The sequence below is a fragment of the Typopeltis vanoorti genome, chromosome 2, assembly GCF_054136105.1.
Source record: "Typopeltis vanoorti isolate ZY-2024b chromosome 2, IOZ_Tvanoo_1.0, whole genome shotgun sequence".
Lineage (NCBI taxonomy): Eukaryota > Metazoa > Arthropoda > Arachnida > Uropygi > Thelyphonidae > Typopeltis > Typopeltis vanoorti.
This window is the reverse complement of record NC_143550.1, coordinates 155045151-155060047: the sequence shown is the minus strand read 5'-3', so window position 1 is coordinate 155060047 and position 14897 is coordinate 155045151. Positions and strand designations below refer to the sequence as shown.

At 36.7% G+C, this 14897-nt stretch overlaps 1 protein-coding gene across 1 annotated transcript in view; it reads left to right on the top strand.

The window, feature by feature from the left end:
- LOC150109550 (uncharacterized) overlaps positions 1–14658 on the top strand; it is a 37025-nt gene extending 22367 nt beyond the window's left edge. Inside the window, exon 2 of the mRNA XM_090408953.1 lies at positions 13896–14658. Within this exon, the coding sequence (XP_090265079.1) occupies positions 13896–14164 (269 nt within the window). The 3' untranslated portion in view covers positions 14165–14658. The remainder of the gene's footprint in view (positions 1–13895) is intronic.
- Positions 14659–14897: the final 239 nt, after the last annotated feature.

Below are 14897 nucleotides of genomic sequence, written 5' to 3'. Positions count from 1 at the left end.
ACTGGTGTCTCTCAGGGCACTGTCATTTCATCCACTCTCTTTCTGATTTATATAAATGACCTGCTCTCTTTAGCTACAAATCCTATTCATAGTTTTGCTGATGATAGCACCCTTCACTCATCCTATTTATATGATAAGCCTTGGTGCTCAAACATCTAAAACTTCAAATCAACTAGAATAAAAGCGCTGAACACTGATCTCCACAGTATTCTTGATTGAAGTGAAAACAACTTAGTCAACTTCAGTACTTCCAAAACGCTCATAAAAACGACCTAAGATCTTCTTTGCTTACTTTTGATAATGCTCAGCTCAACAGGCAAGACCAAATCTCTTCTCTCGGACTGACTCTCACTCCAAACCTTTCCTGGCACAATCATATCACTTCTATAGCATCAACAGCTTCCAAAAAAACTTGTTATCCTTTTCTGGTCAGATGATACTTCTCTGTTGAATAGTTCCTACTCTGTATAAATCCCAAATCTGACCAATATTGGAATACTGCTCTCAGATATGGGGTTGTGTACCTAAAACCTCCCTAAAAATTCTCTTCACTTCATGCTGTTCAGAAAAGGACTGATTACTTTATTGCTACTTTGGTAAGGAGGATGCTGATTTAGAAACATCAAAGTTGTTATTCCGTGTACCAAGCCAAGGCTGCAATCAGACCACACCATGCTGTATACCAATTTGGTCACCTGGTTTTTATGATGACTAAGAAACTGTGAAGGGAATCTAATCAAGGCATTTTGGCATTTGTTTATGAGGAGTGTAAATAGTAAAGCATATTAGATAAACAAAGAAGCAATATAATGAAGAAATTCAATCTGACAAGAGCATTTAGAAAGGCTTAGGTGTCATTGATTTTTCATAATGGTACTTCATGGTGTAAACAACACCAAGAAAGGAAAATATACATTTATTAAACTCACTAATATTTCACTGGTTTTCTACCCAGCATCTTCAGAACACAATTATAAATGTGACAAACACATACAGCAATCCCTCGCTTAATGCACCTATTGCATTATTTAAAACGGGCTTATTAATCAAAAATGCACTAATCAAATATGGTAAAAAGAATAATTACCTATGGTAAAAAGAATAATTCATTTCTCAGATTTCTCTTTTGACCCATAATTTTTTTTTTATAAAATAATTAGGGTATGTCTTAGGGCCTAGTTAAAGAAAACCATGAAGCTGAAAGACAATAAAACATATTCAGAATATAAATTTATTATTCTACTTCTTGACAAAGAATTGCATTAACGTAGTTTGGCTGGCATTCTGTTTATTTTTTTAATTTTTTCATACAACTGAAGGTATGGCCCTATTGCCTTTTCTACTCTTCTGAAAAATTTACTTCTTTTCTCTTCATCAGGGTCAGCTTCTAAGCGTTGCTGCTTAAAAATTTCGATTGTATGAAAAATATTTTCAAATTGTTTCTGTGAAATCTCTTTTAGTTGAGTGTCAGTGGTTAAATTTTCTTCATATTCTTCAGGATCTTCCTGCTGTGCATTTAAATTTTGTAGATCGGAATCACTGAGTTCCTGAGAATGGGATTTAATTAACTCTTGGACGTTATCATTGTCAATCTATCAAAACCCAGTTCATGCCCGATGTTGGCAATTTCCTCAACAACATTATCCATTTCATTTGTAAAGCCTCTAAAATCATTTGCACAATGTGGAAGAATGTGCTTCCAAATGGATCACATATTGCTAGCAGTAATTTCATTCCAGGATTGATGAATATTTTCGATAGCAGATTTAACACATTAAATTTCTTCCAGAATTCTCTCCAGATGTTGCTTCTATTGCTTGTTTAAATGTTCTTCTCAGATAGCCGACCTGGTTCGCCGAGTGGTCAGTGTATCCGCTCTCCAGCCAAAAGGCTGAGGGTTCAAATCCCGCCGTAGGCATGGATATTTGTGATTGTCTGTAAAAATACTAGTGTTGGTGATGGGCAGTAGATGGCATTGGTGTAGTTGCAGTTCATTGTAGTTGGTGGATTGAGTGGTGTAGAGTAGGTACCTTCCCTCGATGAGTCTTTGGACTCTTGGACAGTATTACATAATAATAATAATAATAATATGCCTGAAAGGTTGCAATAATCTTCTGGTCCATAGGTTATATGAGAGAAGTTGTATTTGGCAATAAAAATATCACTTTAATGGTCTCGCAATAAATAAAGAGAAGTAGAGTGACCGCTTGCGTTGTCTAAAATAAGCAGAGCTTTAAAATCAAGATTCTTTTGTGTGCAAAAATTCTCAACTGTTGGATGTAAATAACTTGTGAACCATCTTTCAAATAAAGCTTTAGTAATCCATGCTTTCTTGTTAGACTTCCAAATAACGGCTAGGGAAGCTTGATTAATGCCTTTGAAGGCCCTAGGATTTTGTGCCCTATAAACTACAATGTGTTTTAATTTTAGATCACCTTTGCCATTACACCTAATAGAAGAGTCATTCTATCCTTTGTGACTTTATAACCAGGCTGAGATTTCTCTGATTTGGCCAGAAATGTCTAGGAAGGCATTCGCTTCCAAAACAGGCAAGTTTCATTGACATTAAATATTTGTTGGTTACAATAGTCCCCTTCTTCTGCAATTTTTTTCAAAATCTCTGGATAATTTCCAGCCACCTCCTTATCTGCATTTGCAGCTTTGATTTGTTATTCGAACCTTATGTAGGCTATTTCTCTTTTTGAAACGCTCAAACCACCCAGCACTAGCATGGAATTCTTCTTCTTTTCCATCATTGATAGCCCTTTCTTTCATGGTTATAAAGAGACTTAATTCTTTTGATTTAATAAGGTCAGTGCTTAGTGAGATCCGTTTTTGGCTACAATCTTCGATCTATGTAGAAATAAGTCTCTCTAATTCAATCATTATAATATTTGATTTCTGGTCTGCATGCCTGATGAACTTGAAGCAGCCCTACCTTTCTGTTTGTATTCAGCAGTTTTGTTTAAAATTGCTTTTATAATTGATTCACCCATTTTGTGTTCTTGTCCTATCTTTGCTCTGGCCTATTTCAAGTTTTCCTTCCAATGAGATTACTTTTCAAATCTTTTTAACACTTCCACTTTTTTGCTCACTAATTCTTTTATTCATGATTAAAGGTTGGGAAAATACTTTAAAATAAAAAAAAAAAATAAGGAAAACAATTGCAAAGAAGGCACTAGATATTACTATGTAAAACTACTATGTAATTAGCAGATGACATATATTTTGGCAGTAAATTTGGAACATAGTGTACATGGAATAGTGTAGTACTGTATGGCATTAAAAAATACCTTTGTAAAATGTTTTAAATCGGTAACTAAATTAATTTATCCTGGTGAGTGATTTTTTAAAATAGTTAGCCATAAAAAAATGTATAGATAGAAAATTTTTAAAATCCATGACATTTATTTTTAAGATGTATGTATATAGGGGCATTAATTGAATTTTAGAGGAGCATTAATTTGCATTTGGGTATAGAAAAAAATTATGCACTAATTGGAGACACATTAATCGAGGAATTGCTGTATATCACTGATTAAATAATTGTGGAAAACAATTATTTAATCAGTGGGGTGGATAACCATAAACTTAATTATAACCATATCCTCTGTGGTTATATCTACTCGTAGTTATATCCACCCCACAGAGGTTATGGATAACCATAACCTCTGTGGGGTGGATAACCATAAACTTAATTTGGAGGAGTCAGGCTATGAAGTCTCAAAATGACAATCTTACAGATCTTTGACAAATTAATGCAACTATACTTGTTGATTTTGGGAGAGCACTTATTATTATTATTATTATTACGTGACACCTCCAGGGAGTCCAAAGACTCATCAAGAGAGGGCACGTACTCCACAACTCTCCGTCTCCACCACTCAAATCCACCAACAATAATGAACTGCAACTACCATCATCTACACCAATGCCAACGCAACAATAGAACATGAAAAATCATAACAAGTCTCAGGGAAAAATCTCAGGGAGGATAGAGTAGACAGGACATGGGGCAACATACTGCAGATGAATTACTGCCAACAAGATTAGAGTCAGTTGGGCAGTTCTTTTGCTAGGTTGCTATGAGGGACTTTGGCTTTGGAGATATAGATTGGAAGAAGGAAAGATCATATGGCTGGAAGGAAATGGAATTTATACACATACTGAGAGGTAGTTACTTGAAGCAGAAGTGACAGAGGAGACTTGGGATTCAAGAATGTTGAATCCTTTTATAGGAACAGAAAACCTGTATATAACTAAAGTGGCTACATTGCCTCCAGCTGGGGAAAGTGATCATGAGGTCTTGACTTAGGAGGTAGCAAAACATGGAAATTCCAGTTAAGAATGGGTATATTTTGGAATTACAAGGTAGGTGATTATGACACACTTAGGAGGCATCATGAAGTAGTGCCATGGTATAAAGATCTGTAAGGAAAGATGTTCACAGTGCATGGGGGATAGTCAAGGGTTATCTGGAGGAAACAGTATCACACTTTATACCCAAGGTCAGGTGAGTAAATCAAGTAGTAGTTATTTAGATGAGTAATATCATTAAGCAAGAGCTGCCAAAAAGAAAAAAAAAAAATATGTGTGGAGGGTAAATAAGGAGAAAAATAACCAGCTAACCTATGAATAGTGCAAGGACCAGGCAAGAAAGGTGACCAGCATGGTAAAGAAGACAAAATCAGATTATGAGAAGAAATTAGCTGAAGAGACAAAAGGAAATTTCAAAGTATTTTTTTTTTTTTTGTTATGTGGAAAGTAGGAAGAAGAATGATTAAGGAATGAGGCCAAAATAATTGCTTTGCATAATTATTATTATTATTACTATTATTATTCAGGCCTCCATGGAGTCAAAAGACTCATCGTTGGAGGTCCTTCCTAAGAACATAAAGTCTGTCGAGACTCATCGAGGGGAGGTTCCCCCTAAGAAACACAAAGTCTATCATACCACTCCTTAAACTCATTGACCGTTCTCACCCTCACCACTCTATCAGGCAATGCATTCCACGATTCAACCACCCTCCACGCAAAGAAACCACTCCTCACCCTCTTGCTCACAGTTTCCTTTCGTAACTTCCAGGGATGGCCTCTTGTCATCCCTCCTTCCCGCTGTTCAACCAAGTGAAAGAACTCCCCAGTGTCAACCCTGTAACCACCTCTCAACAGTTTAAAAGTCTCAATCATATCACCTCTCCTTCTTCTATCTGCCAAACTCTGCAGTCCACATTCTCTCAGCCGATTCTCATAACTCTTGTACAGTCCTGAGACCATCTTTGTCATCCGTCTTTGTATCTTTTCCACAGTTAATTTATCCCCTTCAAATCCTGGGGACCAAATCTGAGAACAATAATCCAAGTGTGGTCTGATCAGAGACTTATACAATGGAATGATAACCCTCTTATCTCTGCAGGTCAGTGTCCTTCTCATAATTGCAGCAATCCTCTGTGTTACCTTCACCACCTTTGCAATATGTCCCCTAAACTTCAGGTTTCTATCCATCATCAACCCCAGATCTCTTGTCTCCCCTACTTCCTCCAGTATAACTCCTCCCACAGAGTATGCAGCATCCCATCGATGTTTCCCAAACCTCAAGACCTTACATTTTGCTGCATTAAACTGACACCCCCCATTCATTTGCCCATCTATCTAGCTTATTCAAATCCTCTTGCAGGGCTACCACATCTGCACTATTACTAATAATCCTTCCCAGCTTCGCATCATCCGCAAACAACTGAATATCCCCTTGCAATCCACTGGCAATGTCATTGATATAAAGGTTAAACAATATAGGTCCTAGTACTGAGCCCTGCGGGACCCCACTTGTAATCTTCTGTCTCCTTCAAACTGCTCCACTATACACAACTCTCTGATACCTATCAGACAGCCAATCCTGAATCCAGTTGACCAATCTGACATCCAGACCAATGTGTTGCAACTTAAATATCAGCTTATCATGTGGCACCCTGTCAAATGCCTTTGCTAAGTCTAAGAAAATTGCAGTATATGCCTTTCCCTCATGTAATGTTCTTGTAACTTTATTATAAAAGGCTAGCATATTGCTAAAACAAGAGCAGCCTTTCACAAATCCATGTTGACTCTCACAGATAACATTACCCTCATCTGCCCAGTGCTGTATATGGTCCCTCACTACTTCCTCCAAGATCTTAACAACTACTGATGACACACAGACTGGTCTATAATTAGACACTTCCAGTCTGTTACCACCCTTATGCAATGGCACTATCTTACCTTCTTTCCGTTCCCTGGGCACCTTTGCCGAAGCCAGACTTTCATTGAAAAGCCAGGTTAAAGGCACTGTCAGTTCCCTAGCACATTCTCTCAAAACTCGTGGTGAAATACCATCCAGTCCCAAAGCTTTATTGATATCCAGAGTTCTCAGTATCTGAAACACACTCTCCTCCTGTACCTCTAAACCTTGAACCTGCCCTTTTCCTCTGGCATTAAAACTGACTCCTCCAGGATGAAATATTCCAATAAAGTGGTCATTGAACAATTCCACTATGTCCTCTGCATCAGTCACTCTATTCCCATTTTTATCCCACAATATCATTCTTCCACAGTCATTTCTCCTCCTACTGGCCACATAGCTAAAAAATTCTCTAGGATTTTCTTTGGATCTTAGGACCAATCTCCTCTCATATTCCAGTTTCGCTTTCTTTACCACACTAGTCACTCTTCTGGCCTGTGTCTTATATTCTTCATGCATCCTCTCTTCACCTGTCTCCTTATATCTCTTCCATAGCCTCTTTTTCACATGCAATTCCTTTATGTTTAATATTGTTTGTCATCCACTTTACTCCAAATTGTGCCCTCTTCTTCACTCGTGGTATACAACTTACCATTGCTGCTAACAAATATTCTTTCACAATTTCCCACGCATTAACGATGTCCCGGCCTTCCAATTCCTCCCTCCATGAAACTTCCCGAAGTTGACGTCTAAGACTATTATAATCACCTGCCTTATAATTCCACATAAGTTCCCGTCTCTTTGATATTCCTGCATGTCTATTCATTTTCCAAGTCAAAACCATATGGTCACTCTCTCCAACTGGTGGGAAAGATGTCATCTCAGTTATTATCAACTCTTCTGATGCTATAACCCAATCTAAAACTCTTGAACCTCTTGTTCCCTCTGTTACATGTTGCCTAAGACATTTGTCCCTCAAGAATTCTAGAAATTCCATTCCACTATTGCTACATGCATCTTCCTCTCTCCAATTTATACTACTGTAGTTAAAATCTCCCATAACAATCATTCTTCTTGCACTTGCCAAACTTAGCTGTCTAAACATCTCCTGGTCCCCATCCTCCGTGCTTCTGGGTCTGTAGCAACACCCCACTAAATATCCTGTCTTGCCTACCTCTACCTCACACCATACGCTCTCAAAATCATTTGTCTCACTTCCTTCCAAAGCCTCCACTCTTAGAGGACATAGGTCATCACTTATCATAAGCAGTACCCTACCACCACGCTTTCCCCTCCTATCCTGACGAAAAATGCTATACCCAGCAACTTCTATTCCTGTTATTATATCCCCTTCTGTCAACCACGTCTCAGTGATCCCAATAATTTTTGGCCAGGCTGATGCTATCTGCACCACCAATTCCTCTCCCTTATTCCGGATACTCCTGGCATTAGTATAAAGCATATAAATGCCATTGTTTCTATACCCAGCATTATCCCCTCTAGACTCCACTGGGCTCAGTTACCTGACATCGTCTCCCTTCTCCCAAGTATCCATTCCCACAAGAGGCCACCCTTGCTATCATCCTCCCTGGGACACACTGACTCGTTCAGAACAGCAATCTCTCCTGATGCCTATGTCCTTCCTCATTCAAATGTAAACGGTCTCTCGCATACAATTCCTCTCTTTCCTCAAACGCACTCCAAGCATTTACATATACCAGTCCTCTCTTGTCACGCATTCTAGCTATTATGCCATTCAATATCACTGCTCTTCTGCTCAGCTCATCATTATCATACCTAGGCAACACACACACACTATTTTTCCTCTCTCTGTCTTCTTCTGTACAGTCTCAAGCAAAAACCTCATATCTCTCGCTGCCCGACTTACATTACCACTCAAGTCATTCGTTCCTACCATCACAATCATCTCATCCGCCTTTTCACCTCTCTTAATTGCCATAGCCACCCTTCCTATTGTTCCTCCTGGCAAACACTCCTCACGCATCCTATCTTGAACACCACGGATCATTGAGTCGCCATACATTATACCTCTTACCATTCCCTCTCTCCTATTGTTTCCATTCTCTCCTTTTCTTTCATTCCCATAGGTCTCTCTCATTCCCTCTCCTCTACTGCTATTCTCTCTTCTAGCATTCACATACATCTCTCTTCTACTGTTTCCATTCTCTCCTCTTCTAGCACTCCCATACATCTATCTCATTCCCTCTCTCCTACTGTTTCCATTTTCTCCACTTCTAGCACTTCCATATCCCTCTCTCATTCTGTCTCTCCTACTGTTTTCATCCTCTCGTCTTCTAGCATTCCCATACCTCTCTCTCATTCCATCTCTCCTCTTCTAGCACTTCCATATCTCTCTCTCGTTCCGTCTCTCCTACTGTTTCCATCCTCTCGTCTGCTAGCATTCCCATACCTCTCTGTCATTCCCTCTCTTCTACTGTTTCCATTCTCTCCTCTTCTAGCACCCCCATACCTCTCACTCGTACTCCCTAAATTCTCTCTCTCTCTCCTACTCTGATTCTCCTTGCATTTATCTCTTCCATTCTCCTAATCTTATCTTTCATTATTCTGCTCTCATTCACAAGACATTCCACATCCTCATTCAACTCATCTATCTCCCTCTGCAGGTCAATCACTCTTAATCTAAATTCACTCTCCCAAACAAATCCATCTCCTAAACTTTCACAGTCACTCACACCTTTCACAATCAACTATTATTTTCTCATTCATATATATCTTTTTTTCATTCTCTCCTATCACACTACTTGTCTTCCTACATTCATTCCCCGTTCCTGGAGCAACAAAGTCGGATATCGATATTTCTAATGCACTTATTTCCTCCAACTGCCTGCATTTTGCGCATATATGCTCTCCGCTCTCTTTCACAAGCCACATATCTAATTCCCGAGACGCATACATGCTGCAAGTACTGCATGCCACACTTGTATTGCTAATAATTGAGTTCTTAAATGGCGGAGGACTTGGCGATACGCCACTTGCGACTGCTGCTGAATCCGTCATCATTCCTTACTGCCGAGTAGCGTAATCGTTAATTATTCAATTAATAAATTCCGTTAAATAAATAGAAAAAAAGTACAAACAATTACAAGCAAAACAAAACATTTAAGTACACTAAATAAAATGAAATATAATTAAATACATTAATGAAAACTTAGCTTCGTTTTGTCTTCCACCGATATTTCCGAAGTTAACCAGAATATATTATATCGCGACAGCAACTAACTTCCAAAAAACAACCACTGAAGTACACTCGTATTCAGAGAAACAATTTAGCACTCAAAAACGTAGAAAAACGGGGGAAAAAAAACGGACTATTCACCAATTAAAAATCACTTTCTTCTACACAGCTCAAATTCACCGCCACATTATACTATAAAGGAGGATGTAAGTCTGTGTAGCAAATTATATATCAATCAGTATGACAGGGTGGTGAAAGTTGGAAAAGTTGTTCATAAAAGAGAATTCAGGAATGGGTGGATAAGAATATGATACACTTTATGAGGCAGCAGCACTGTTTTGTGAAAGGTCAGTTATGCCTTAGTAATTTATTAACTTTATAATAGAGTGACAGCTTGGTTGGTAAAGGGAATGGCTACATATTGATACTGCTGAATTTTACAAACATGTGTGTGATAGCATACCACATGGAACTCTGTTACACAAACTGCAACAAACAGGAATGGATATGAAACTTGTGACATAGATAAAAGGGTATCTGATGGACAGATACCAAAATGTAGCATATGTAGGAGCAGAATCCAGGAGAAAGTAGGTACTTAACAGTGTGCCACAGGACTCTTTGCTTTGATTACTGCTGTTTAATTTGTACATAAATGATATAGGAAATAATTTGAAGGAAGATATTCAGTTATTTGCTAATGATGCAAAGTTGGGTAACGTAATAGTTGATCAGTTTGATGTAGAGAGCTTGCAGGATGATTTAAATAGGCTGACCATTCCAACTACAGAGTTTGATTGATGGAAGAAGTGATAGATCAAAACATAATGGCTGTCAATTTAATGTGGAAAAGTGTCAAGTCATGCATTTTGGGATACAAAGATTGCAAGCTATGTACCACTTTGAGGGAACTATACTCCAGGAAATTGATGAAGCCAGGTATTTAGAGATAGTAGTAGATAAAGAATTGAAGTTTAGAGGACACATTGCTCAAGTAGCCAGGGTACCTCACAGGATTACTTGGTTATTGAAAAACACACTTATAAACAGAGATAAGGGAGTTATCATTCCTCTTTATATAGTCTTGATACAACAACATCTGGATTACTGTGCTCAAGTCTGGTCATTGGGTTTTTTCTCCACCATTTCCTCATCCCAGATGAGGAAGTGGTGGAGAGGATGCAGAGGCAAGTGACCAAGATGGTAAGTAGTCTGTTGAATTCTTCCTATGATGATAGATTGAGGGTTTGTGATTGCAAAAGCTGGTTGATAGGGATAAAATGAGGATATGATAGAAGCATTTAAGTTACTTAAAGGGTTTTGTAGGATTGATGCAGGGGAAATGTTTCTGCACTTGGCTAGAGGGGGGAAGAACAAGAGGTCAACCTTGGTAGTTTGGTAAAGGTGTGGTTAGCAAAGGCGTGAGGACTGGAGTTTTTGCTTGGAGAGTGGTGAATGAATAGAATGGGTTGCCTTAGTCAGTTGTGAGTTCTCTGTCTGTTAATGGTTTCAAGGAGAGGCACAATAGATATTGTGTTGTAGTTTGGATCTCTCATGATGAGTCTGAGACTCATCTGAGAAACATCCTTGTAATCCAGTTGGAAGAAAAATGGATGTTGCTTTCTTCAACTGGAAAAGACCCGAGTTTGATTTTCGTCATGGTGAGAATAATCTTTATATAGGCTTTTTCATTTGAAGCTAAATTAGCCAATCTCATATCCAGCAACTTGTTTTTTTCTACCAGATGCTAGTTCACATAGACTAAGTAAATTCATTTGTGGCAATAATAAATTTAGTTTAATCCTTTATCCCAGTGAGAGCAAACAAAGTTTGCGCCTGAAAATATCTTCAGGACTTCAGGTTTGCTCTCACTGGGATAAAGGATTAAACTAAATTTATTATAGTCTAACCTAGTGAAAAATAAACTTTCATCACTTGTGGCAAGTTTTTCATCCAGCATACAGACAAATGATCTAGTAAACACTTAATTTGCAGATAAAAATACTATTATTGGTAGTAGATGACTCCATATGCAGCAGATGTATTGTGTGTAGATGGAAGTATAGGTAATGTAGCAGTGGGTTGCATAGAGTGGAGTGCCTTCCCACAATGAGTCATTGGAATACCATCCAGGATGCCAATATGAAATTCTGAAAGTGTCATGTAAACTTTTTATGGGCTTTGTCAATTGAAAGTGAGTTAGCCAATTTCATACCAAGGTGGCAAGATTTTTTCTCCCAGAAACTAAAGTTTTTCATCCTATATAGAGGTTAAGCGACCAAGAGAACACATGCAATTTATAGACCAAAAATACTATTGTTATGGTGATGATGTTGTGTGTAGTGGAGTTGAGTACCTTTCCACAGTGAGTCTTTGTGCAATAATAATAAACCTTTCACTGATGTTATTATAATATATGTAATCTTATTGTAATAAATGTTTGTGATGTTCACTGGTGTTTGTCAACTCCAATAGCATGTTCACTTGCACTCCAATAGCATGTTTACAGCTTAGCTGTAAACAGCTGTTTATGGTTATGAGCATGGCATATTATGTGTCATTTTTGAATGTAGTTTTTCTTTATTAGCACACACATATTCTCTGAATCCCATTGCAGCATGCCATTCAGAGCAAAATATGAAATCAATAAATTGTAATTTTTACAATATTCCTAAATTTTACAATACTTTTGATACACATTTCATATTTTAATATATTCACAGTTCTTAAATTCCATTTTTGTTTGTTTCTTCTTATTATTATTACTACGTATCACTTCCAGGGACTCATCGAGGGAGGGCACATACTCTACAACTCTTCGACTCCAGCATTCCATCAACCACAACTACCTTCATCATCTACACTAATGCCATCTACTGCCGGCCACCACCACCACTAGTATTTTCACAGACAATCACAAACATCCATGCCCACGGCAGGATTCGAACCTGCAGCCTTTTGGCTGGAGAGTGGATACACTAACCACTCAGCCAACCAGATCAGCTTTGTTATAATTATTGTTATAATTAAATCTTCATAGAGTCAAAAAGCTTGTGAGAAGTCCTTACTGTCATGCACAGTTCTCATCAGTCTGTCTTGAATTTTTTTCTTTAGTTACATGATTCATTTTCTATAAATATATACGAACGTGTCATAAACGAGTTCATTATAATTTGCTAAGTTTATTGTATTTAGCATAAAATGTTGAAATGCCAGTATAACTCTGTTGAAAGTTTTTCTGCTCGGTTATACTATAAGATGCCAAGAAGTTATATTCTAAGTTTCATCCTTTATCCAAGTGCAAGCAAACAAAGGTGCAAACAAACAAGCATACAAGTAGCCCAGTTGTGAAGTGACTTAATGCACAAATTTTGTTTACTTACACTTGAATAAAGGATGAAACCAAGAATATAACTTCTTGGCATTTTTAATTTATTTGTCAGTATAACTAACTTATACAAGTGATAATATCATGGTCAGCTCATACTGGAATGAGTTGTGCAGCCACATGACAATCAGAATTAGTTTAATAACATTAATTATGATACTGTACATATATTATTCACTATTCATCTTATATAGCAACATCAATATAAAAGAACAGAAAGCTTCATTCCATTCCAACAAAACCAGATATAATGACTTGCAAATAATAGTATTATATAGATGCTAGCATATGTTATGCCAGAAATTTAAACAACAAGCTTTTAGTAAGCATCATAATGCAGAGTTGCAATATATGATTAAAATTTGTGTCCATATACACACACACATACACACACTAGATTAAATACATAATTATATAGTTGTATGAATTATTCAGTTTATTGTAAGGCTATATCACTTATTTCAGATAATTTAGTATGAAAAATTTCCCAAATTTGAACATAATGACAGACTTTGTATAGTCTATCATTAGTTTGAAATTTGGGTAGTGTAATATATTTAACTGCAATTCTGGGTAGTAGTTTATTACTTGAGTAAAATATCTTATGACTGATATCCACTCCAAAGTGTGCAAAACCAGATTTATGTAATCTAACAATCCTGATGTTCTGTGATTTTCTTTTCACATGTGCAAAGAAAAATAGGAAATTCCTTTGCAGAACCCAAGTAGAGAAAATGGTATTCATTCATATTTAAAGGGAAGAAAAATAATTACATAATATTTATTTATAAATATGAATGTAGTTTAAATTGTTGTCCCCTCCTATCCCATTAATATCAGTATTGTGGCCATTCATTCATATGAAGATGACTAACTTGAAAATGACACAGTTTTAATTTTGTAGTGAAAAATTTGTTTCACTACAGAATAACATGGAAGTTTTAACATTTTCCAAAGTTGCAATTGAAAATTGAAGAAAGAGCATTTGTGATTATTAAAATTAGTTTTAATTTGCTACCTCCGTACTTATTAGTCATGTTTAGCATCAACGTAGTAATTTTTTTTTTTTTTTTCAGATTTCTTTGAAAGAGAACAGTATGCATTTGAATGCCCTTATTGCAGTAAACGATTTAAAAAACAGGAATACCTGAAGCAGCACTTTGCTGTTCATTCCAATCCTAGACATCCTTGTCCAGTGTGTATGAAAGTCTTCAAATCCAGAAATCTATTGCGACAGCATTTACGGGTGCACTCACCAGATGCCTTCCATTGTAGTGAATGTGGAGAAACATTTCGTTGGAGATATGCATTAAATTTGCACAGGGTGAAAAAACATAGACTGTAGATATTTGAAGTTTCTGTATGAAAAATATTTGAGCAAGATATGTAAAATTTTCACATTGTCGCATACTCATCTGATAAGTAATTGGAAATTATTTATTACATTTTATCATTGTTTATATCATTAGATTTTGTTATTATTTGACTGGAGCTACTAATGTGGCTTCAGAAGCCACAGAATTGGAATGCAGTAATCTTGTGCTATGAATGAATGTCCTGGTGCATTTTGTATCCCCCCCTTTTTTTTCCATTGCATAAATTGTGTAACATAATAAGCTTCCCTTGTTTGTATAAGTAAACTAATTTTGCTTCAGAATTTCGTGATTTAAAGGAATATTTAAAATTGTTTTTCTAGTTACTGTGGTGTGAAATCATCTTTTTTAGACAATTGGCACATTCTTCTTTAATTTAAAAATGAAATGGTTAAATGCTAGATGGCAGCTATTTATTTCACTGGCTCAGGTATAAAATATCATTTTTATGTTAATTGAGGAAAGTACTGCTTTGTCTTTTTTTTTTTACCTGCTGAAAAGCACTGTTACATAATTATTAATTAATATGTGGGAATTCACATCAAAGTTTGAATTATGCTGCTGCTGCTTTTAATTTATTTTACCAAATAATTATAAATTATTGAGCAATATTAAAATATACCTTTCCCAAGTAAGTAGTCATATTAAAGCTTCATGAAGAAGTTTTTAATATGGTAAAATAAATTCAGTCTTTTTATATATTTA